At 46.4% G+C, this 26,139-nt stretch overlaps 1 protein-coding gene across 1 annotated transcript in view; it reads left to right on the top strand.

Moving 5' to 3' along the window:
* The window catches only part of DNAI1 (dynein axonemal intermediate chain 1), a 176,819-nt gene that overhangs the window by 46,004 nt on the left and 104,676 nt on the right, over positions 1-26,139 (top strand). Inside the window, exons 10-12 of the mRNA XM_083575630.1 lie at positions 7,608-7,692; positions 11,872-11,989; positions 15,181-15,224. Of these exons, the coding sequence (XP_083431756.1) occupies positions 7,608-7,692; positions 11,872-11,989; positions 15,181-15,224 (247 nt within the window). The remainder of the gene's footprint in view (positions 1-7,607; positions 7,693-11,871; positions 11,990-15,180; positions 15,225-26,139) is intronic.

Genomic DNA, 26,139 nt, shown 5'->3' with positions numbered 1-26,139 from the left:
AAAGGTAAAGGTACCTCTGCCCGTACGGGCCAGTCGTGTCCGACTCTAGGGTTGTGCGCCCATCTCACTTAAGAGGCCGGGGGCCAGCGCTGCCCGAAGACACTTCCGGGTCACGTGGCCAGCGTGACAAGCTGCATCTGGCGAGCCAGCGCAGCACACGGAAACGCCGTTTACCTTCCCGCTAGTAAGTGGTCCCTATTTATCTACTTGCACCCAGGGGTGCTTTCGAACTGCTAGGTTGGCAGGCACTGGGACCGAGCAGCGGGAGCGCACCCCGCCGCGGGGATTCGAACCGCCGACCTGACGACCGGCAAGTCCTAGGCGCTGAGGTTTTACCCACAGCGCCACCCGCGTCCCTCCCTTTACCTTTAGGCAAATGCAGATGACACAACCTTGATGGCAGAAAGTGAGGAGGAATTAAAGAACCTTTTAATGAGGGTGAAAGAGGAAAGCGCAAAATATGGTCTGAAGCTCAACATCAAAAAAACAAAGATCATGACCACTGGGCCCATCACCTCCTGGCAAATAGAAGGGGAAGAAATAGAGGCAGTGAGAGATTTTACTTTCTTGGGCTCCATGATCACTGCAGATGGTGACAGCAGTCACGAAATTAAAAGACGCCTGCTTCTTGGGAGAAAAGCAATGACAAACCTAGACAGCATTTTAAAAAGCAGAGACATCACCTTGCCGACAAAGACCCGTATAGTTAAAGCTATGGTTTTCCCAGTAGTGATGTATGGAAGTGAAAGCTGGACCATAAAGAAGGCTGATCGCCGAAGATCCTGAAGCTGAGGCTCCAAGACGTTGGCCACCTCATGAGAAGAGAAGACTCCCTGGAAAAGACCCTGATGTTGGGAAAGATGGAGGGCACAAGGAGAAGGGGACGACAGAGGATGAGGTGGTTGGACAGTGTTCTCGAAGCTACCAGCATGAGTTTGACCAAACTGCGGGAGGCAGTGGAAGACAGGAGGGCCTGGCGTGCTCTGGTCCAGGGGGTCATGAAGAGTCGCGAAGAGTCGGACATGACTAAACGACTAAACAAGAACACTAAGGCAAATGCTCCACAGCTGCGCTATGGGCCTTCTCATAGCCTCCTGGCGTTAGAAACAGAGAGCTTTGTCATGTTATCTGACCACATGTTTTCTTTCTTTAAGAAAAAGCAAGCTAGCTCATTCGCACGTCCGTCAGTTATAGGATGTCTTTCCAAGGATGGCGAACCCATTTCTCTCATGAAAATAAAAAGGTTAAGGACCCCTGACAGTTAAGTCCAGTCACAGACGACTCTGGGGTTGTGGCGATCATCTCATTTTACTGGCCGAGGGAGCCGACTTTTGTCTGCAGACAGTTTTTCCAGGTCATGTGGCCAGCATGACTAAGCCGCTTCTGGCGAACCAGAGCAGCGAACGGAAATGCTGTTTGAATTCCTGCCGGAGTGGTACCTATTTATCTACTTGCACTCTGACATGCTTTCGAACTGCTAGATAGAGGCGCCCTATTCCATCATCATCATTTTATTATTTATTGTTCCAGCCAGTCCTCCAACATACATAAAAACAAAATAAAACATTTAAAAGCTTCCCTAGACAGGGCTGCCTTCAGATGTATTCTAAAGGTTTTATAGCTGCTTATCTCCTTGGCTTGGGGGGGGGGGGTCGCATAAATTCATACCACCCAACATTTCTCTGATGAAAGTAGGGAGGTCCTAAGGGAAAGTGGGACATTTCGGGATCAAGATGGCTTCTTTAAATCCAGGACTATTCTTAGAAAATAGGGACACGGAGGTTCTAGGATGGCTAGCAGGAGTGTGTCTTGCCCTGACTTCGAATCTTAGGTCTTCTCAGAAGTAGAGCAGGGGGAGCAGCTCCCATGCCCAGTGACTGCAAGGATCCATCGGATCAAAAAGAAAGCAACTAATACATCTAATAAATAATAACAATATAGAACAATACTCCCTGCACACAGCACACTAGCACTTCAGGATTCTTGACTGCCCTTTTCCCTAGTCATTGACCTACTAGCTTTCTTTGGGCAGGGCACTTTTTGTGCGGCAGAGTCCTCTGCTGTACAAGACTGCGAACTGTTGCTGTCTGTGGAATTCCAATGGGAGAAGTATCAGCCCTTTCAGAATCCTGCAGAAAACTAGATCTTTGTTCCATTTCTGGGCTGCATCACGTTTCTTCTTGGGCATGTGAGCTACTTCTATACCAAATTCCCGGAGACCCCTGCACGGGGAGTATTACTCACGACAGCAGTTTGTTTGTTTCTAGGTAATTAAAAGGCCATGAAGGAAGAGTTATATGTTGTAGGCAGCCTGCTGCTCCAAGATAAACATACAGTTTTATCGAGGATGAATATCATGGCTGGCCCAGGCCATTTGTTTTCCCAGCTCCAGACCATTATGCAGTCATAACGGATGCTTCCATTAATGTTATTGCCGTTGTATAAAATAATGCCGCTAAATATCCCCAGAAGGAAGGAATTAGTGTGCTGGTTAGCTGGCCCTGCCACTTCAGGACTTTGCTAGTCAGCAGCCGTTGCTGGGAAAATCAATTCCAAAAGGATCTTAAAAGGAGATAAATTAGGCATATCAGTTCCTCGGAAGATTCATTTCAATAAAATACAGCATAAATCACACCTGGAAACAGCGGGCAGCCCAATCAGAAGCGCCGGTGGCTTCAGCGAACCTTGCACAGGGAGCGACTCGCTGCTGGAGAATCCTAATTATCTTAGGATATTTATTTGCTGACACACAAACTTGTAACACTCCCTTTGCGCAGTGACACAGTGCTTCTCCAAAGAATCAGGGCCCGCATAAAAACAGCTCTCTTCCTATAATCAGTTAAGTCTCTTGACTTACTGGAGGGCATTATTTATATTATTATTTCATTGCATTTAAACGACACTTCTTTCCTCCAAGGAGATCAAGGTGCTGTCCATAGTTTTTCTTTCCCCTGTTTTGTCCTCACAACAGCCCTGTGAGTTAGGGCGAGGCTGAGAGCGAGGTACTGGCCCAAGATCACAGCTCAGACAGCGTCCTTCGCTCACTAAGTTTTGGGAGAAAGAATTGAGCTGTATAAACATGATGGAGCAGAAAAAGTTAAAATTTCCAGAGGAAAATATTCTTTTGAATTATGTACCTGTCATATGGAATTTGACAACTGGACAACGTAAATGGATTCTTTTGTGCCCTTGCTATGGCCAAAAGACATACGGATGCACTAGAAGGATAAATCTATGTCCCCCTTCAGTCAATGGATTGAAAATATGACAACCCTCGCAATTTATGAACGGATTGCTTGTAGGCTATGTACGGACAAGTATAACAATATTTGGAACGTGTTTATAAAAAAATATATCTGGGTATGAATAACACTACAGTGGTACCTCAGGTTACAGATGCTTCAGGTTACAGATGCTTCAGGTTACAGACTCCGCTAACCCAGAAATAGTACCTCAGGTTGAGACTTTGCTTCAGGATGAGAACAAAAATCGTGCAGCGGTAGTGCAGCGGCAGCAGGAGGCCCCATTAGCTTCAGGTTAAGTGGTGCTTCAGGTTAAGAACAGTTTCAGGATAAGAACGGACCTCCAGAACGAATTAAGTTCTTAACCTGAGGTACCACTGTATCTATGTATTTGGATAATAATAACATTGATATACCTATATACACAGGTGGCGCTGTGGGTTAAACCACAGAGCCTAGGGCTTGCTGATCAGAAGGTCGGCGGTTTGAATCCCTGCGATGGAGTGAGCTCCTGTTGCTCGGTCCCTGCTCCTGCCAACCTAGCAGTTCGAAAGCACGTCAAAGTGCAAGCAGATAAATAGGTACCGCTCCGGCGGGAAGGTAAACAGCGTTTCCGTGCGCTGCTCTGGCTCGCCAGAAGCGGCTTAGTCATGCTGGCCACATGACCCGGAAGCTGTACGCTGGCTCCCTTGGCCAATAAAGTGAGATGAGCGCCGCAACCCCAGAGTCGGCCACGACTGGACCTAACGGTCAGGGATCCCTTTACCTTTACCTATATACTAGACAAGCATATATGGAACTGTAGTTTGCATATATAACACTATAATATTCCTTCCCTGTTTAATTTCTTTTCTATTTCTATTTTATTTTGTTCAACTGAAATATTTATTAATAAAAAAGTGATTAGACAGTTCAGTGTGGGTGAATCTTCTCAAGTTGAGGAGCCCAGCAGAGTTGAGTTCCAAAAGCACAGTCAGGGACGGAGTAGAGCAGGCTTCCTCAACCTTGGCCCTCCAGATGTTTTTGACCTACAACTCCCATGATCCCTAGCTAGCAGGACCAGTGGTCAGGGATGATGGGAATTGTAGTTCCAAAACATCTGGAGGGCCGAGGCTGAGGAAGCCTGAAGTAGAGTATAGATAATGATGATGATGATACCCTTGCAACTTTTTTGGTTGGCATTGTCTCTGAAGACAATGGAAGAGTGCGCCTTCGAGGATGAAGTCAAACCTTTGGAGAGTTAAAGCACTTGCTGTGGCTGTAGAGACCGATACCGGAGCAATGTTGAGCATTTTCAGCTCACAGTCCATGATGGTTGGACAACTCAGGATACATGGTCCGGACATTCCAGCTTGCTAGGTGCAAGAGGGTTTGCTTTTTGCCTGGTGCAGTAGTTCGGTCCGCTTGTTGAGTGATTTGTTGTTGTTTAGTCATTTAGTCGTGTCCGACTCTTCGTGACCCCATGGACCAGACCACGCCAAGCACTCCTGTCTTCCACTGCCTCCTGCAGTTTGGTCAAACTCATGCTGGTAGCTTCGAGAACACTGTCCCACCATCTCGTCCTCTGCCGTCCCCTTCTCCTTGTGCCCTCCATCTTTCCCAACATCAGGGTCTTTTCCAGGGAGTCTTCTCTTCTCATGAGGTGGCCAAAGTATTGGAGTCTCAGCTTCAGGATCTGTCGAGTGATACTCTGAGCTAAATTTTAATTGATTAATGAGTTTTGATGTTTTGATTTCAAGTTTCCACAAGGGTAAAAATAATGATAATCTGGAGCAAGCATATATTCTTACTTTTTGATTATGCATGTCTATATTTCATGGCAAGCATCATCTTGGAAGAGGCATTCATCTTTGAAATATTTGCCCTAGGATCATTTGGTATTAGGCACACATACTTCAGTAAATTATAACAGGTTAGGAAGCTCCACTAAGGCTGCAGTCCTAACCTCCCTTACCTCCTGGGAGTATGGCCCATTGATTTAAATAAGGCTTACTTCTGTGAAGGTATGATTAGGCTTGTACTGCAAGTCTGTGGCTTCTCTGGGCAAATCTGATTCCGCAAAAAGAATCCCAGCAGATGTTAAATGTGATAGGTTTCTAGACAGCAGCTAAGTCTGTGTCAGTCTTGTCTCGGAAGTGTCGTGGACAGGGTTAGTTTGACAAGATTACAGAATTGCTTCTTATGGATAAGATGCCTGCAGAGATCAAAGCCATCTGAACTTTAAAATGCGATATTCTTGAGAAAATGGTTTCCATTGATGAATTATGGAGCCTCGAGGGCAGAAATATGGAGACAAACCCAGAAGATTACGCTTCAGGTTTTTTCCAGTATTGCTCCCAGTAGTGCCTAATCGTATAGAAGTCATAGTTTATGGAAGTTTGTACAAGCGCAAAGTTATCTCTGTTGCTCCAGCTTCAAGATATAACACAGACGCCCAACTTAGGAACAGACTCACAAACTGAATCTCAGCACAAGACCCCAGGCTGCTGAACTGGTGTGCCTTAATCACTTATATAGTAACCTGATCTCGTTTTTTGACAGAATTACAAGCCTGGTAGATGAAGGGAACGCAGTGGATGTAGCCTACCTTGATTTCAGCAAGGCATTTGACAAGGTGCCCCATGATATTCTTGTAAAGAAGCTGGTAAAATGCGGACTTGACTATGCTACCACTCAGTGGATTTGTAACTAGCTGACTGACCGAACCCAAAGGGTGCTCATCAATGGTTCCTCTTCATCCTGGAGAAGAGTGACTAGTGGGGTGCCACAGGGTTCTGTCTTGGGCCCGGTCTTATTCAACATCTTTATCAACGACTTGGATGATGGACTCAAGGGCATCCTGATCAAATTTGCAGATGACACCAAACTGGGAGGGGTGGCTAACACCCCAGAGGACAGGATCACACTTCAAAACGACCTTGACAGATTAGAGAACTGGGCCAAAACAAACAAGATGAATTTTAACAGGGAGAAATGTAAAGTATTGCACTTGGGCAAAAAAAATGAGAGGCACAAATACAAGATGGGTGACACCTGGCTTGAGAGCACTACATGTGAAAAGGATCTAGGAGTCTTGGTTGACCACAAACTTGACATGAGCCAACAGTGTGACGCAGCAGCTAAAAAAGCCAATGCAATTCTGGGCTGCATCAATAGGAGTATAGCATCTAGATCAAGGGAAGTAATAGTGCCACTGTATTCTGCTCTGGTCAGACCTCACCTGGAGTACTGTGTCCAGTTCTGGGCACCACAGTTCAAGAAGGACACTGACAAACTGGAATGTGTCCAGAGGAGGGCAACCAAAATGGTCAAAGGCCTGGAAACGATGCCTTATGAGGAACGACTAAGGGAGCTGGGCATGTTTAGCCTGGAGAAGAGGAGGTGAAGGGGTGATATGATAGCCATGTTCAAATATATAAAAGGATGTCACATAGAGGAAGGAGAAAGGTTGTTTTCTGCTGCTCCAGAGAAGCGGACACGGAGCAATGGTTCCAAACTACAAGAAAGAAGATTCCACCTAAACATTAGGAAGAACTTCCTGACAGTAAGAGCTGTTTGACAGTGGAATTTGCTGCCAAGGAGTGTGGTGGAGTCTCCTTCTTTGGAGGTCTTTAAGCAGAGGCTTGACAACCATATGTCAGGAGTGCTCTGATGGTGTTTCCTGCTTGGCAGGGGGTTGGACTCGATGGCCCTTGTGGTCTCTTCCAACTCTATGATTCTATAGACGGCACTGTGCTGTTACCATAGCAACTGTCCTCGCTGACCTTGTACCTGTTAGCTTATCTAATACATGGAGTGCTTTGTGCCCATGAAATAAACCAACCCCTTTCTTCATGAGACCAGAGCCCTGCAGGAACTGATTTCTTTCCGCAGCGCCTGTAAGACAGAGCTGTTCCGCCTGGCCTTTGGCTTGGAATCAACTTGATCCCCTTCCCCTCTTTCCTTTTCCCTTTCTCCTTTTGTGATGGAACTCCTATTTGGGGACTTCCCTGGCTTTTTTCTGGCCCACGTAGGACCAGTCTGGATAGTTGGCCTTGATGAAGATTTGACGTTTTCATCCCCAAAAAGTTTTTGATTTGAGTTTCTACCGAAATGAGGCTGCATTTTAATGTTGTATTTTAATCTTGTTTTTAAGTTGTATTTTAATCAATTGTTTTATACCTGGTGTTAGCTGCCCTGAACCCAGTCTTGGCTGGGGAGGGCGGGGTATAAATAAAATTTATTATTTATTATTATTCATGTCCAGTTCCTCCAACAGAGAGGTATGCAAGGGAGTCTAGTGGCAGAGGTCTTCCGTCTAATTCCTCTTCTTCCAGCACGGCAGGGTTATGACCCTTCTCCCTGTTTTGTTTTTCCTCCCAACAGAGCGATGACGTCACCAAGGTGACGAAGGCAGCAAAGATCGTGGAGCGGATGGTCAACCAGAACACCTTTGACGACATTGCCCAAGGTGTGCGACACCTTTGGAGTAACCAGGAGTCCCGTTTTTTTTTGTTCCCATATTTTGTTCAAATCACCGCAAAGCCACACTCCTCCAGTTTCTAGCTCCTACCTTTCCCTCCCTCCTTAACAGTTCACCGATGAGCACCAGTGAATGTGTGCAGTGATGTAGCAGGATTCTCCAGGTTCAAATGGATTCCCCTTTGCACTGCGATTTAATTAAATGTGTGTGTGCTCATCAGTAACAGAAGAGTGGTGGTGGTGGAGTAGAGACTGCGTATGCTCCTAGTCTGAAATAAAATTTTAGAAATTATCCGAGTTAAACCGGAAAGCATCCAGAGTGGAGTGCAGGACAGAGCAAACCCATAGCACAATAATACTGGGACGAAGGAGGGGACATCCTCACCTGGCAGCTGGGTGACCTCTCAGCTTGAGCTACCTCACAGAGTTGCTGTGGGGATTAAATGAGGAAGGGGAGAGAACTGTGCCTGCCCCTCTGAGCTCGTTTGAGAAAGCAGTGGAATGTAAATGGAAAAAATAAATTCACTTCATCCCTAATTTTAACAGAACACATCGGGGGGAAATGGAGTTCCCGCATTGTAGGGAGTTGGTCTAGATGACCCTTGGGGTCCCTTCTGATTCTCTGATTCTTTGACTCTCAGCTGTCAGTGTCTGCTGCACAGTTCTGCTGGATCTCTCAGCGGCATTTGATACCATCGACCATAACATCCTTCTGGACCGTCTTGAGGGGCTGGGAGCTGGGGGCACTGTCATACAGTGGTTCCGCTCCTTCCTCCTGGGCTGTGTTCAGAAAGTGGGGGGGGGATGATTGTTCAGACCCCTGGGCTCTCACTTGTGGGGTGCCTCAGGGTTCTGTCCTCTCCCCCATGCTTTTCAGCATCTACGTGCAGCCGCTGGGAGAGATCATCAGGGGGTTTGGGCTGGGTGTCCATCAATATGTGGATGATACCCAGCTCTATGTCTCTTTTAAATCAGAACCAGTGAAGGCGGTGAAGGTCCTGTGTGAGTGTCTGGAGGTGGTTGGAGGATGGGTGGCAGCTAAGATATTGAGGTTGAATCCTGACAAGATAGAAGTACTGTTTCTGGGGGACAGGAGGCCGGCCGGTGTGGAGGACTCCCTGGTCCTGAATGGAGCAACTGTGCCCCTGAAGGACCAGGTGCGCAGCCTGGGAGTCATTCTGGACTCACAGCTGTCCATGGAGGTGCAGGTCAATTCTGTGTCCACGGCAGCTGTTTACCAGCTCCATCTGGTACGCAGGCTGAGACCCTATCTGCTCGCGGATTGTCTTGCCAGAATGGTGCATGCTCTGGTTATCTCCCGCTTGGACTACTGCAACGCGTTCTACGTGGGGCTCCCTTTGAAGGTGACCCGGAAGCTACAACTAATCCAGAATGCGGACTTCCGGGTTGGCGCCTCCAGCAATGGCTGAATTCCTCTGATCGGGAGGAATTTGCTTCGTGGAAATCAGGGTCTGGCCGCCACGGCGAAGGTGGGGACCCACTAAAAATCACAGGCGGGAGAAGCCTGTGAATGTGGGATTCGGCTGGCACCTTTTGCGCCTCCCCTACTCGCGGGGAAACCCGGTTTCGGGGATCCGGAGCGACGTGGGGTGAGTGGCGCGGTGCTTCGAATTGACTGCTTCTTTCATGGAGTGAAGCCGCATTGCTGTTGCCGGAGAGCGCTGACTTTTTCCTGTGGACAATTTGATCTTAAAACAACTACCCGTGAGTAGAACGGAGAATTGGATTTTTAAACGTCTTAATTTGGCACCAAAACGGGGAGGTTTCAAACAGGAAGTCCGCCTTCCCCTTTTGTAAATAGACTGAAGCAAAGAGGCTGCAAGCTAAAGTCTTGGAAAGTCCTCTGCAAAGGGTTAAACTTCCATCGGCTAAAATCATTTAACCCCCCCTTGGAGGCAGGAGAAGAGGGGGGAAGTTTTGGACCGCGTAAGCCTGCAGGAGAGAGAGTGAAGAAAGTTAAATTACCACCGCTCTGATCCTGGAAATGGGCTGCTAGTAAGTCTGACGTTTTGGGAAAGTTCATTGACTGTGAATAAAACGTTTGTTGACAGATAGTTAAATAAGAGAAATACATTGTTTCCATTGTTTCCTTCTGCGTTTAAAAAGGAGTAAAAGTAACTGAAAATTGAAACTAATTTTATCACTTGAACCGTGCTTAAAAGGATTGATACAAATAGAAAATGTTTCCCTCTAGAGGGAGCCTTTGAAACTGTTACAAGAGTTGAGCTGGGGAAATCTCCAGCTGCAAGATAAAAAATCGTGAGAACCAGGGATTGACCTTGGATCGGTAAGAATGTCGACAGAAGAAGCCTTAGTGATTGCATTATGCAAGATAAGTGATTCATTGGAACAGCTCCATAAGAAGACGGATGTGATGACTATCAAAATTGATAACTTGGGACAAAAAGTGACTAATTTGGGACAAAAAGTGAACATCTATACAGAAACTATTCAGGAATCGATACAGGAATCTACTTTGACATGGCAAATTGTGGAGAAGGCGAGGGAGTAAGTTGTTGTTGTTGAACCTAAAGTAATACAAGTGGAGAGGGAGAGAGCCCCAGCCTTACAGAGGCAATTTGATGAATATAAGTTGTTGCGTTCTATGACTGAATTTAGAGAAAGTCAGATTTTGAGGATTGGAGCCCTGCTTGGACTGGAGAAGGAAAGTTGGATAGATCCCCCCATGCAGGGATGTACTGACCTTTGGGACCTGGACTTGGGTCAGGAGGAGATTGGAGTTGTGGGGACCTTCAGATTTGGAGGGATTTTGAAACATGTCCTGAAATATCTTTTGGATTTTAGTTTTAACTACGGAGATTTGGCTGATCTGTCGAGAAGGAATAAAAACATTGCTAAGTCGGAGCTTCCCCGAGATCTACTCTTCGGCATCAAAGGAAGGAAATTAAGAACAAGATCAGCAGAAGACAAAGTAAAGTGCATGTATAAATATGAAGAAGATCTGCAGAAGGGACTTGGAAAAGAGTTAAGAGCCTCGGACAGAAGATCACCAGGTTGATGGACCATATGGAATTGACGGAAAGGACTTGCAGAATCCGAGACCAGGGAGAAGAGATGGTGGAAGAAGACTGGAAAAAGTTTAAAGTTTATTTATAGAAATACTGTAAAATTAATGAGTGTTAGAAAAATGTTGGAATGAAATTATATGGCTTTAGTAGAAATGTTATAAGGAGTTAAGCACAAATAAGTATTATAGTATTAATGGAAAATAAGGTTAAAATAAGTTAAGAAAATTATATGACAGAAAATAGAGAAAGATGGAAAGGAATTGCTGAAACAATTAACAGAAGTGGAATACAAAAAAGGAGGTGAGAGGAGGTCGATGAAACGAGAGAATGAAAGATAGGGCATTGAAATGGTATGATGTATGTTTTTAAATTGTTTTTGCTTTGTTTAGTTTAGTTTAATGTGTTAATGTTGCGTTGTGTATTGTTTATATATTGTATTGTATTGTATTTTCTTTCTTTTGCTTCTTCTTTTTTGTAAGGTTTAAAAGTAATAAATATTATTTTTTTAAAAAAACAGAATGCGGCAGCTAGACTGGTGACTGGGAGCGGCCACCGAGACCACATAACACCAGTCTTGAAAGACCTACATTGGCTCCCAGTACATTTCCGAGCGCAATTCAAAATGTTGGTGCTGACCTTTAAAGCCCTAAATGGCCTTGGTCCAGTATACCTGAAGGAGCGTCTCCACCTCCATCGTTTAGCCCAGACACTGCGGTCTAGCTCCGAGGGCCTTCTGGCGGTTCCCTCCCTGCGAGAAGCCAAGTTACAGGGAACCAGGCAGAGGGCCTTTTCGGTGGTGGCACCCGCCCTGTGGAATGCCCTCCCACCAGATGTCAAAGAGAAGAACAACTACCAGACTTTTAGAAGACATCTGAAGGCAGCCCTGTTTAGGGAAGCATTTAATGTTTAATAGGTTATTGTATTTTAGTGTTCTGTTGGAAGCCGCCTAGAGTGGCTGGGGAGACCCAGCCAGATGGGTGGGGTATAAATAATAAATTATTATTATTGTTATTATTATACCTGAGTCAAGTGAAAACTGGCGCTGACCGTAGATCACGTTGGCCCAGCTGTGCATGGATCAAAAACCTATTTCTGAATGTGATTGTTCCTCTTCCTAGATTTCAAATACTTCGAAGACACATCTGATGAGTACAGAGATAACCTGGGGACCCTCCTTCCACTGTGGAAGTTTCAATATGATAAAGCCAAGAGACTGGCAGTCACTGCCCTCTGCTGGTGAGTTGATTCCATGCAGCTTTCAATTGCTTCATTAAGAGCGCTTTGAAAGGACGGCATGCGTTTGGTATCGCCTGGGTTGCTTTTGCTTCATTGCTTGGGGATTCAAACAAAATTTTTCGTAGAAGTGGGTGAAAGAGACCTGCTTGAGCTACCCAGTTAGTGCACAGCCTCCAATCTTCCTTTTTTAATGTCACTGTAATACACACACTTTTATGTGTTTGCTTGGCAGAAATGGGCTTTTCTGGAATGCATTTGTGAAAGTTAGCGTCACATTCCACCAGCTCATATCCCTGGCTTGAAAACAGCTGCCTTCAGGTGACCACGCAAAGACATTTTTGCAAAAGTTAAAGGGACAATAAAGCAGAGGTGGCTTACTAAACGGCCTCGGCCCAGTAGACCTGAAGGAGTGTCTCCACCTCCATCGTTCAGCCCGGACATTGAGGTCCAGTGCCGAGGGCCTTCTGGCGGTTCCCTCGCTGTGAGAAGTGAGGTTACAGGGAACCAGGTAGAGGGCCTTCTTGGTAGTGGCGCCCGCCCTGTGGAACACCTTCCCATCAGATGTCAAAGAAATAAACAACTATCTGATGGTAGCCCAGTTTAGGGAAGATTAATAATAATAATAATAATAATAATAATAATAATAATAATAATTTATTTATATCCCACCCATCTGGCTGGGTTTCCCCAGCCACTCTGGGCGGCTTCCAACAGAACACTAAAATACAATAACCCTTTTAAACATTAAAAGCTTCCCTAAACAGGGCTGCTTTCAGATGTCTTCTAAAAGTTTGGTAGTTATTTTTCTCTTTGACATCTGGTGGGAGGGCGTTCCCCAGGGCGGGCGCCACTACCGAGAAGGCCCTCTGCCTGGTTCCCTGTAACTTGGCTTCTTGCAGCGAGGGAACCGCCAGAAGGCCCTCGGAGCTGGATTTTAATGTTTAACAGACTATTGTATTTTTATATTTTGTTGGAAGCCACCCCAGAGTGGCTGGGGAAACCCAGCCAGATGGGTGGGGTATAAATAAATTATTATTATTATTATTAACCAGATGTTGCTGAATGAAATGCATACCGTGAATTTTTTAAATCACCGATTGCAATATGTAAATGTAATCCCTTACTTAATCAGTGTAGTTGTTTAGTTTAAAATCCAGCAAGATGTTCTAAAGATCTTCAGTTGGTTCAGAGTCTCAGTTATTATAAGCCCATTTAAACATATTTCTGACAATACGCGTCTTGCCCTTTCCCTCAGCTTCTTCTTGGCCTCCAATCAAAAGGGAGACATTCTTGTTGGCAGGGGGAAAGGGGGCACAGTCTTACGGTTTGGGGTCCTTCTGACAGCCTGTTGCATGGCCCTGGGATCCCACAGCTAATCCAGGGGGTGACAGAAACAGAGGAAATCATTCTTTGTGTTCATTCCAAAGAAAAAATACGAGCATAAGAAGTGCCTGCTGGACCAGCATCCTGTTCTCTGGGAAACTCAAAAGCAGGATTTGGGCACAAGAGCTTTCTCTCCTCCTTTGGTTTGGGCAAAAAATCATATTCAGTGTGTGGTTCAGAGACCATACCTTGCCACATTCTTCCTTGATTCTTCCCCCTGGTGTGCACAAATCAGCTTCACAGCAAAAATCGCACATTGTTGTATTTAAATTAGCTAGTTAATTAATTTGGCCCTCTGAAAACTGCCAATCGACATAAGGAGCAACCGTCAGCAACTACACTTGATTGGTTAGCATATTCCTGAACAAGCAACAAGCACATTCGACATGGACAAAATCCTGTTTAAATTGAAGCAGAGTTCAGAATTTGAGAAACATCTTTCTTGACTGTCCTTACTAGTCCCGGTTAATCCTATCGACAATATTTCCTAAATACAGTGGTTTTCCAGGAAACAGCCAGTCTAGTTGTTTTGCCACCTATAGCCAGGATAATGGCACTCCTGGAAACTGCAAGGTTATTTCTTTTAGGAGCATAGGTAAGATGTTTTATGCTGGGTTTGACTGTCCATGAGGCCTTGTGTTGTCTCCGCCGATGGCAAGTTCCTCTGTAGACTCTGTGGTGAAGGCCTTTCGCATCACATTATACCAGATCCTTTTAAGCTGGAGATATCAGGGATTGTACGTGGAACCTTTTGTATGCAAAACATTTATGCACTCTAAAGGTAAAGGTAAAGGGACCCCTGACCATTAGGTCCAGCCGTGACCGACTCTGGAGTTGCGGCGCTCATCTCGCTTTATTGGCCGAGGGAGCCGGCGTACAGCTTCCGGGTCATGTGGCCAGCAGGACTAAGCCGCTTCTGGCGAACCAGAGCAGCGCACGGAAACGCCGTTTACCTTCCCGCTGGAGCGGGACCTATTTATCTACTTGCACTTTGACGTGCTTTTGAACTGCTAGGTGGCAGCAGCAGGGACCGAACAACGGGAGCTCTACTCAGTGCTTTTTCCCCTAAAAAAAAAAATGTTTAGGGGTACTCTCATTTTCCTACTCATATTGAAATACTACCCCTCAATGAGGCCAAACTTAGATTCACAAAATGTTTAGGGGAATGCGTACCCCCAGAAAAAAGCACTGTCTCTACTACTGACCAATGGACACTGGCTTTAATGAACTCTGCCTCCATCTCAGAGCTTCTAGCATCCGATAAATCTTCCTAACAAGCTGAACTAGAAGCTTAGGGAAGCCAAGTCAGGAGGTCATAGAGGCCTTAATATCAAATATGAATGGGTGTAAAGGGACGTAAATCTGGATCTGTGCTCCACATCCATAAGCACTGGGCGAGGGTCCCATATTTTGTCATCTGGCTTAAAATATTCCGGAGGAATTTTCCAAAGTGCCTGAACGCACAAGGCCCACATTGACACACTGCTGTTAATAAGTGTCTCCAGGAACACAGTCCTCATCTGTAGACCCACAAAAGTCCATTCAGATGTGAAGGAAATAAGCAGCTATCTTATCTTTAAAAGACATCTGAAGGCAGCCCTGTTTAGGGAAGTTTTTAATATTTAATGCTGTATTGTTTTTAACACTTGATTGGGAGCCGCCCAGAGTGGCTGGGGAAACTCAGCCAGATGGGCGGGGTATAAATAATATATTATTATTATTATTATTATTCACGTGCACAGTATAAGCATGTGTCGCTGCATACCATTTAGGTGGCTTAAATGCTAATGGCCCTATTTTTCTTACAGGAACCCCAAGTACAAGGATTTGTTTATCGTGGGACACGGCTCTTGTAAGTTAGTTTGAAAATGAGGCGATGGAGATTCTTCTTAACTGATAGTGCAAGGAGAGCTTTTCAAACGTGTACCTGCCAGGCCTGATGCGTTTCCTCCTGGACCACTTCTGACACATAGGGCACTTTGTCTCTTTCTTCTCTGTGCTGTCTGCTGAGTCCGGCTTTTCTTACTGCTCCTTGCCTCTGGGCTTTTGGGGAAGGCATGGTCAATGCATATCAAAACAGTCTTCTTTTTTCACTTGCTGAGCAAGCTGTGCTCACTGCTGTCAATACTGAGCCTTGCTGCCTGGACCAAGGAGGTGACGCAGGGTCTTGCCTTTGGCTCGATCCCTGACAGCCACATGTCTTCACCCTGGCACTTCCAAGGATCTGGAGCCAGGCTTGTTTTGCTTCCTTCTTATGCTACTCTAAAATGTCAGAGCGAAGAAGCAGAATAGCTTCGTGCTTCTGTTGGTGTGCAGGTGCGCAGCCTGGGAGTCACAGTTGTCCATGGAGGTGCAGGTCAATTCTGTCCAGGGCAGCTGTTTACCAGTTCCATCTGGTACGCAGCCTGAGACCCTCCCTGCCCTCAGACTGTCTCGCCAGAGTAGTGCATGCTCTAGTTATCTCTCGCTTGAACTACTGCAATACGCTCTATGTGGGGCTACCTGTGAAGGTGACCCAGAAACTACAAATAATCCAGAATGCGGCAGCTAGACTGGTGACTGGGGGCGGCCGCCGAGACCACATAACAGTGGTCTTGAAAGACCTACACTGGCTTCCAGTACGTTTCCGAGCACAATTCAAAGTGTTGGTGCTGACCTTTAAAGCCCTAAACGGCCTTGGTCCAGTATACCTGAAGGAGCGTCTCCACCTCCATCGTTCTGCCCAGACACTGAGGTCCAGCGCTGAGGGCCTTCTGGCGGTTCCCTTGCTGCGAGAAGCCAAGTTACAGGGAACCAGGCAGAGGGCCTTCTTGGTAGTGGCACCCGCCCTGTGGAACGCCATCCTACCAGATGTCAAAAAGAACAACAACTCCCAGACTTTTGGAAGACATCTGACGGCAGCCCTGTTTAGGGAAGCTTTTAATGTTTAATAGGTTATTGTATTTTAGTGTTTTGTTGGAAGCCGCCCAGAGTGGCTGGGGAAACCCAGCCAGATGGGCGGGGTATAAATAATACATTATTATTATTATTATTATTATTATTATTATTATTATTATTATTATTATACTTTCTGCTGACACCCGCCCAACTTTCCTGAGAAAACCTGCTTTCTTTCCTTTCTGACCATTGGCATTTGTTGTTATCGTAAGTCTTCATGTGCGTACACCTGTTTTGCTCACTCGGTGGCATGGACAGCCACATGTAGCATAAGGAAGTTATGCTGCAGACCCCATCTATAACCCCTCCACACCCAACTCATAAATGGAACTAGAGCACAAGGCATTAAGGTGCCTTTGCCAATGACCTTCTCACTTTCTGCTGATCCTGTCATTTCTCATTGGGACAGTCAGGAGAAGGAGAGGAGCTACGCTGTTGAAAACTTGTCCAGATGAGCCCATAAGAACCACCACCTGCAAGATGAGGCCCATAGGCTGCTCAGTCCAGCATCCTGTTCTCACAGTGGTCAACCCAATGCCTGTGTCAAACCAGCAAGCAGGATTTGAGCACGAGAGCATTTTCCCCTCCTCTGGTTTTCAGCAACTAATACAGCCAGCAACCATTTTCTGCTGGGGTTTTGTTCCTGGCCCCCACTCACATTCCATCCTGCCCTCTTCCAGGTCCAAAACAAAAGCAGCATGCAAACCAAAACACAGCCATCCTTGGAAATAGACGTTTACCCAGATTTTGAAGTGCTGTTCTGCAGCCAACTAATGTGTACAAAAAAATTGCATATACTAGACTAAAGGTATACATATACGTATATGGTAAAGATACAAAACAAGCAGGCATAATGTACAAAAACGTGTTATTATTAGGGGAAATTGCTTTGCGGATAGTTCTACGGCAGGCAAAATTATAAAGAGAAACTGGCACTAAAATGTGGGTGAATTTTCATAACGTCATTAAAAACAAAAAAAGCAAATTCATGTGGAAATGTGGGAAACCAATGACTGCAAAAATGAGAAACAGAGAGAATCCGAAATAGACAGATTTCCCCATCCTCACCTGAGGCTTTGGTGAGCCACTGCCCATCAGACTAAAGCAGACCTTGGCTTGATTGACAGACTAACCCAGTTACAAGGCAGTTTCATGGCTTGGCCACAGGACAGGTTTCATCTGACAGCCACTTGGCTGTGTGGCGAGTTGCGCTTTGAGTTGGATATTTGGCCAGGCATAGCTTCTGGTTGTGCGAAGGAGCTGGGAGATGCTTGAGTTGGGAAAGTGAAGGCATTGCCCACCGGCAGGGCGACCACCCTGATGATATCGTAAAGTCTTGTGAATCATCATTAGAGCAGGCTAAAGGCTCTCCTGCCTGATTGCTGGAGGTTGCAGATTAGCCTCTGCGAATCAGCCTGAACGAATGCTCTAATGCAATCCCTTGTACTAATACATTTCCAAAGCATAAAGCATCGCTAGGCACATGTGAAGCTGACGACCCTCATTAGACTGCACGCCCTCTGAACAAATATAGCACATGGAGAATAATGTCCCGGAGTATGTCGTCAATCCTAGCCAGAAGCTGGATTGCAGTTCAGTCATTTAAGTTCTTCGATACTTTGCCTAATTTCTTCCAGGCCAGCCGGTATATCAATTTCATTTTTAATTGGCCAGCAATGTAGCCCCATCCTGTGGCATTTATGAACAAGGGGGGAAATAAGCAGATGGAGCCTGAGAAAACTGCACTGCAGCGAATTACAGGCAAGGAGCATGGACAGGCATTGGATCTGCACCCTCCAGTGGGTGGCAGTAGATCACTATGGATCCCTCACCTGCCATCGCTGATGCCTGTAGGACTGGTGGCCCCTCCTCAGTGCTGTGGGGCTGTGACTCTGCCTCTTCCCCATCTTATTCCACACTGGGGGTGAGGAATAAGCTTGCCTTCCTGTCCATGAGGGCTAGGAACTTTTATTTTTTTGAGATTCCTGGGAGGCTGAATTCCCATGCCCAGTACCATGTTATAATTTTTCTTCCATTGTTGAAAATGCTACTCTTTGCTTTATAAACCAGTTCTTGTGGTAAATGGATTGCCTGTCTCACTCCCAATTCAAGTCCTGGGCAGATAAAATGCATTTTGGGAATTCATGTTGCATTTCTTTGGGTGCCCTTTTAGCCTCGAAAGAGCTTCATGCTTCTTTGTGCCCTTGTCATTCCTGGGATGATTTCCTTTTAAACATGAACTGTTTAAATAACAGACACAGGAATAAGGAAGAGTTCCATCCAGAACTTCTTCCAATGCGAAGCGTATTGCGCAGCCTGCAATTTAGTGAGTGGTTGTTCCCACTTCAAAGCAGGGGCTATTTTTGCTCCGAAAAGCACCCGTATTTCAATCGTAAGGCCGCTGAGCGCTGGAGGAATCCCTAACAATGAGCCTTTAGAGGAGCAATAAGAACATCGGTTTGCAATGAAGTGCTATAGCCTTACAGCAAGAATGTGCTGTTCCAGTCACTGCCTGTTTGTGTTCAAATTATCCTTCAATTTCAAAGCACTTTACTGCTCCCACTCAAAGAGGAACCTTCCTGTTTATCTTTGCTTCTAACATGGGAAGACTCTTCGCAGATGGAACAAAAAATGGGGCTGAGCTGCTGGTTCCAGTGAACATAACATGGAGCTTATTTCATTTATTCATTCTTTATTTTGAACTGTTCCAACCTCCTTTTCATCACCGCCAGTTTCAGCGTACAGGGCAATTTAAACGCATCCAGAGTGTTATTCTTGTTGTTGTTTAGTCGTTTAGTCGTGTCCGACTCTTCATGACCCCATGGACCAGAGCACGCCAGGCACTCCTGTCTTCCACCGCCTCCCGCAGTTTGGTCAGGCTCATGTTTGTAGCTTCGAGAACACTGTCCAACCATCTCGTCCTCTGTCGTCCCCTTCTCCTTGTGCCCTCCATCTTTCCCAACATCAGGGTTTTTTCCAGGGAGTCTTTTCTTCTCATGAGGTGGCCCAAGTCTTGGAGCCTCAGCTTCACGATCTGTCCTTCCAGTGAGTGTTGCCTTTGTCCATGGAGTTTTCTTGGCAGGGATACTGGAGTGGCTTGCGGGTTCCTGCTCCAGGTGGATCACGTTTGGCCAAAACTCTCCACTGTGACCTGTCCATCTTGGGTGGCCCTGCACGGCATGGCTCATAGCTTCTCTGAGTTATTCAAGCCCCTTCGCCATGGCAAGGCAGTGATCCATGAAGGGCATCCAGAGTAAGCAATCCTAATTAAAAAGCCACATGCATTTCTTGTTGTGTCTAGTTTGGATCTGCTAATATCGGACCACCAGTCAATCTATATTGTCTACTTTGGCGTTAACTAACCTGCTGCCCTCCAGATGTTTGGGACTACAGTTCCCATCAGCTCCAGCCATCGCAGCTGATGGACATTGCAGCCCATCTGGACGGCAATAGGTGGGTGAACTCTGGCCCCTCTGACCTGCTAGCAGCAGACCTTTCCAAGGTCTCAGTCAGGTGTCTTTCCCAACCTGATACCTAAAGTCTTTTTTTTTAAAAATGGAGGCGCTATTGATTGGATTTAGGACTTTCTGCTTGCAAAGGATGTGCTCTGCTACAGACCCTTCCCTATGGAAAGAGCAGAAATGCCTGGAAAGAACATAAGTGGTGCCTGAACATCTGCCACAATGGCCCATCTAGTCCAGCCAGCCAGAGGCCCCAAAGGGAAACCCGCAAACAGGATTCGAACACAAGAGCACTGCGTCAATCTGTTTTGTGGATCCTACTGTCTTGATACAAATTGATGGACAATCAAACCATGAGTGAGCCCCCGTACAGATTGCGTAGGTCAAATATGGCAACGCTGCAAAGCTCCCACGCTCACAGATGGATCTTATTCTAACTAGGTAGAATCTCAAGTGTCCACACTGGACTGTGTGTTCTCTGAAGACAAATGGAAAAGGTTTTTTTTTTTTGGAGGGGGAGGGAATGACAAGGGCCAGGGGGGGGCGGGATTCAAGCTGGGCAACATGGAAGCTGCTGAAGGAGGTAATTTCATGCTCCGAAATAACCTGGATCAGTGGTTCCCAATTAGCATGTTGCTGATAATACCAAAGTTGCAGGTTCAACCCCTGTATGGGACAGCTGCATGTTCTTGCATTGCAGGGGGTTGGACTAGATTATTCTCAGAGTCTCTCCCAATTCTGTTGTTTGTTGTTTAGTCGTTTAGTCGTGTCCGACTCTTCATGACCCCCTGGACCAGAGCACGCCAGGCCCTCCTGTCTTCCACTGCCTCCCGCAGTTTGGTCAAACTCATGCTGGTAGCTTCGACAACACTGTCCAACCATCTCGTCCTCTGTCCTCCCCTTCTCCTTGTGCCCTCCATCTTTCCCAACATCAGGGTCTTCTCCAGGGAGTCTTCTCTTCTCATGAGGTGGCCAAAGTCTTGGAGCCTCAGCTTCAGGATCTGTCCTTCCAGTGAGCACTCAGGGCTGATTTTCTTCAGAATGGATAGGTTTGATCTTCTTGCAGTCCATGGGACTCTCCAGAGTCTTCTCCAGCACCAGAATTCAAAAGCATCCATTCTTCGGCAATCAGCCTTCTTTATGGTCCAGCACTCACTTCCATACATCACTACTGGGAAAACCATGGCTTGAACTATACGGACCTTTGTTGGCAAGGTGATGTCTCTGCTTTTTAGGATGCTGTCTAGGTTTGTCATTGCAGCATCTCCCAACTCTACAATTAGACAGCATCTCCCAATTCTATGATTCTATGATCAATAGTTCTTCCTAGTTATTTCCAAGCTACGAGGGGTGGAAACTTGCTTATCTTCTTTAAACAAAGGTTGGTTTTCCCGCAGCCATAGTCCAATCAAGTGGTGAATCTGAGAACACAGAAAACTTCACTTGTCTCTGGCTAGAGAGGAAAAGAGAAGGAAGCAACTTCCTTTTTGGTCTGCCCCCAGACATTCCAAGTTTGTTGCACCCCAGTCTCCTTCCTCGGTGTGCAAATCTCACCTGTCATATTTCTTCAGTTTGCTCTGGAAAGAGCAATTTCTTTTCCTTCTTTAGAAGGCCTCCTTATCGCTTTTCACATGCGGCTCCCCAGCTGATGAGGATGCAATCCCAAGCCGACTAATTCAGTTCCAGGCCTTCGCTGCTTTGCATCCAGAGCTTCGGCTTCAGATAGGCTCTGGGGCTTTGCAGAGATTGCTGCTAATCTCAGTTAATTTGTCGGGTTATGTTCAGTGTACTGTTTGTGCAGACGCACACACATGTGTACATGGGTGCTCAAGAGAAAGCATATTCCCAGTGCATGGCTATGTTCACACTTCATTGTGTATTTGATGTGTTTCCAATGCTTGGCTTTTAATCTGTGTTCAGACAATACAGTGGTACCTCGGGTTACATTTGCTTCAGGTTACAGACTCCACTAACCCAGAAATAGTACCTTGGGTTAAGAACTTTGCTTCAGGATGAGAACAGAAATCGTGTTCTGGCATCATGGCGGCAGCAGGAGACCCCATTAGCTAAAGTGGTGCTTCAGGTTAAGAACAGACCTCCGGAATGAATTAAGTACTTAACCTGAGGTACCACTGTATTCTCCAAAATGCACATGCACCCTGTAGTTTTCACAAAATGCTACTGCCCGATGCCCTGTCTCTCAAACCAGCTTCACATTGCTTGGATGCCTTAAACCACTCATAATTTCTCTAGCCAAACTGTGAATACCTTTGCATGGGATAACGCCCCATCTCATTCCCTTCAAGCCCACCAAACACACAGAAATGAATCTAAACACTAAAGAGGCCTTGCCAAGGTGAACAGTTAATGTGGAAAGCTGTGAAACGGCACTGGGGGAAAACTCCAGCAATTTCACTGTGATCTAAGGCAGTCACATGAACACACCACCAATGTCAGAGGAAAGGTGGTTAAAAACTGGCAATCTGCAATCAGCTCACTGTGGTGTTTGGCTGTGATTGCAATTATCAGTTTATCTAGCCTTACATAATCAGCGCTCCAAGCCTGCCTCTTGATAGATGATGTATCGGGGGGGGGGGGGAGTGTTCCTAGCGCATCATATTTCCCTTTATGATAATGCAATTATGCTGCTGTTTTTACATGTTGAAGCAATATTTCTCACACCTCTTGAACCCCCATCTTTCTAAACTTACCGTATTTTTTGCTCTATAGGACGCACTTTCCCCCCTCCAAAAATAAAGGGGAAATGTGTGTGTGTCCTATGGAGCGAATGCAGGCTTTCGCTGAAGCCTGGAGAGCGAGAGGGGTCGGTGCGCACCGACCCCTCTCGCTCTCCAGGCTTCAGGAAGCTATCTGCAAGCCTTCGGAGCCTGGCGGTTGTTCCGGAGGCTTGCGGATAGCAGCCTGCAGCCTGAAGCCCTGGGAGCGCAGTGCCAACTCCCACTGCGCTCCCCGGGCTTCAGGCAGCTATCCGCAAACCTTCGGAGCGCTCCCCCAGCCCACAAGCTCCGGGAGCGGTGCCAAGGCTGCACAACCTTGCCTCTGCTCCTGGACCTGTTCTGGGGGCTGGGATCGGGGGAAGCTCAGGCTTCCCCTGCCCCAGCCCCGTGGCTAAAAACGAAGCCGTGCGCAGCCTCTCCCGGCTGGAGAGGTTGTGCGTGGCTAAAGAGGAAGCTAAGACAGCCAGCGGGATGGATCCCGCTGGCTGTCTTGGCTTCTTTGCTCTTTGGGGCTGGGGGGGAATAATTCCCCCCTTTATTCCCCCCCTAAAAACTAGGTGCGCCCTATGGTCCGCTGCGCCCTATGTAGCGAAAAATATGGTACTCGACCCCTTCTAGGGAGCCTAACCCTGTACCACCAGTTGGAGGGGGGCAGGTAGCCCTGGAGACTTCAGATCAGCCCTGGCGGTCTAGCAGCCCTACACTTGTCTGTTTGGCAGAGAAGTGCGTAGTGATTTCTGCATGCAGGTGTTTGCGATAGCAGTCTGCAGTTGTGCATTTGAAGATGTCTGGACAGGGAGACTGGCCTGGCACTAGCGTTCAAAGAGGAGCAAAGCAAAGCATTCATTTAACTCCCACTTGAGAAACCTCACACCAAGGAAACAAGTCCAAAACATCTCAAGGGCACCTGGTTGAGGAAGGCTGACATGTACAAATTAGATGTTTTGCACCGAAGCGCCTCTCACTTGTCTGGTTGCTGCAAATCACAGAGCGCTTCTAAGAATCTGGAGCTAACAAAAGCTTTTGCCACTTGATGGCACTGTTAAATATTTAGTGAGCAGTAAGCTGGGGGGAAAAACAGAATGTTAAAAATCCTTGTAAAAGCTAGCATGTCCAGGAGGTTCAAACAAAGCAAAGCACTAAAGCGATATACTCAACTATCTAATTAGAGCTTGTCACTCTAAAGAACTTTCCCCATGGATGCTATCTGCAGCTACGATTTCAGTAGGCCAGCCACAAAATTTTTTGAAAATCTAGATTTGTCTTTGTGGTATAAAAACTCATAGACTTTGGCTATTGCTGAAAAAATAACATACAAATTGTAGATGTCCAGAGTGATGCAGAACCCAGCTTCTATATCATCTTATGCTTTACACTTAGATGATCAACATTCACCATTTGTGCCAGCTTGAGAAATATGGATATATTACTGTGTTTCTCCTTCTCCTCCTCTTTGGTACGACGTAATATCCCTGCTACTATGCTTTTGGGTTGTTAGTAATTGTTGCTATGCTTCAATAAAACTTTTTTTAAAAAAATTTAAATTAAATTGAGAGGACGGAAATGCAAGCGCTAATTTACTTCATTGTCTTTCATTATATCTCTTGAGTATGTGATAATGCTAGTTAATGCTCATTTGGTTCTACTTCCAGAATCGTGCTCATCTGTTTTCCTGGAAGGAGGCAGATTCCTGTGGCTTAACCATGTCATGGGGATGTAGACACGCTGGCAAAGAATGCCCTCTGCATAGGAAGAACATAGTAAATTGCCTAATATGAATCCAGACTACTGGTCCATTGTTTACATCAGGCATAGGCAAACTTGGCCCTCCAGATGTTTTGGGACTGCATCTCCCATCATCCCTGACCACTAGTCCTGTTAGCTAGGGATGATGGAAGTTGTAGTCCCAAAACATCTGGAGGGCCAAGTTTGCCTATGCCTGGTCTACATGGACAGGGGCCTCTCCCTACCTGGGAATCACAGTTGAAATCAATTGTGATCATGGTGAAATCACTACTTGGCATTGAATAGTAAAGGTAAAGGGTAAAGGGACCCTTGACCATTAGGTCCAGTCGTGACCGACTCTGGGGTTGCGACGCTCATCTCACTTTAGTGGCTGAGGGAGCCGGCGTACAGCTTCTGGGTTATGTGGCCAGCATGACTAAGCCACTTCTGGCAAACCAGAGCAGCACAGGGAAACACTGTTTACCTTCCCGCCAGAGCGGTACCTATTTATCTACTTGCACTTTGACGTGCTTTTGAACTGCTGGGTTGGCAGGAGCAGGGACCGTGCAATGGGAGCTCACCCTGTCGTGGGGATTCAAACCGCCGACCTTCTGATCGGCAAGCCCTAGGCTCTGTAGTTTAACCCACAGCGCCACCCGCGTCCCTTTTGGCATTGAATGGAGGTGCGTAAAATGCTCCAGGATCATGGAAGAGTTTAAAATGGCCCACCAGCATAAATTAAGCCCGAGCTTGCCAACTAAACAGCTTAAACATACCCTAAAGAGAGTCTCTTTCCTTTCTCCTGTTGTTGAAGCAGTGTGTTTGGCTCAGCAAGCCATCTGAAGCTGGGCTTATGGTTTCGCTCTCTCCAGGCCCATTTATGAGCAGTAGCCAAGCTTTCGCTTCTGGTTTACAGCTCATGGTTTATCCCGGAGAGCTAAGCCATGAGCCTGGGGTTCAGATAACAAACCAAGCCAAACCATGGCATAGCTCAGATTGCATATCAGCAAGATGACTGGGGTGAAGGAACCTCAGTTCTTCCCTTCCAGAGCCCAGAGCCTGCATGCATGTGTGTTTGGCTTAGCACAATGTGCAAACCAGGCCAGCATAAGGTGTCGTGTAAAAAGAGGTGTCAGAGGACGGACCATCACCCTGGAGTGGAATGACTGATTGTACCACCACTTTTTTTAAACAAAAACAAAAACCAGCAAACGTGAATGAGGGCAGATCCACTTAAATCTACTTTAAGTGTATGAAGCTGATTCAGTGCACATTTAAAACAAACAGTTTCTGCGCAGAGAACCCTGTAAACCACCGTGTTTTTTGCTCTATAAGACTCACTTTTTGCCTCCTAAAAAGTAAGGGGAAATGTGTGTGCGTCTTATGGAGCGAATGCAAGCTGTGCAGCTATCCCAGAAGCCAGAACAGCAAGAGGGATCGCTGCTTTCGCTGCGCAGCGATCCCTCTTGTTGTTCTGGCTTCTGAGATTCAGAATTTTTTTTTCTTGTTTTCCTCCTCCAAAAACTAGGTGCGTCTTATGGTCTGGTGCATCTTATAGAGCGAAAAATATGGTGGTTTGTTTAGGGTTGCCATATTTCAAACAGTGAAAATCCAGACCCAAAGTTTGCCGACATGGGTTGCCATGCGTCCAGATTTTCCTGGACTTTTTTGGGCGGGGGGCTATTTCTGTCTGGACACTGCTACCAACCACAGTATTCCGGATATGTCTGGGAAATTCCGGATGTATGGCAACCCTAAGTTAATGGTGCCACAGAAGCTGTTTTAGGGGGGCATGGCGGGTATGGTTGCACTGGTCATTGCGCAGCAGGGGGTGCCAAAATGCTCTATAACAGAGCATGAGAGGTGTGGAGGGGGCACATTTCAGCATTGCACAAGGCGCAGCTGA

Source organism: Podarcis filfolensis (genome assembly GCF_964270895.1).
Source record: "Podarcis filfolensis genome assembly, chromosome: 11".
NCBI lineage: Eukaryota > Metazoa > Chordata > Lepidosauria > Squamata > Lacertidae > Podarcis > Podarcis filfolensis.
Note: the sequence above shows the minus strand (reverse complement) of the source record. Positions and strands in the feature narration are given on the sequence as shown.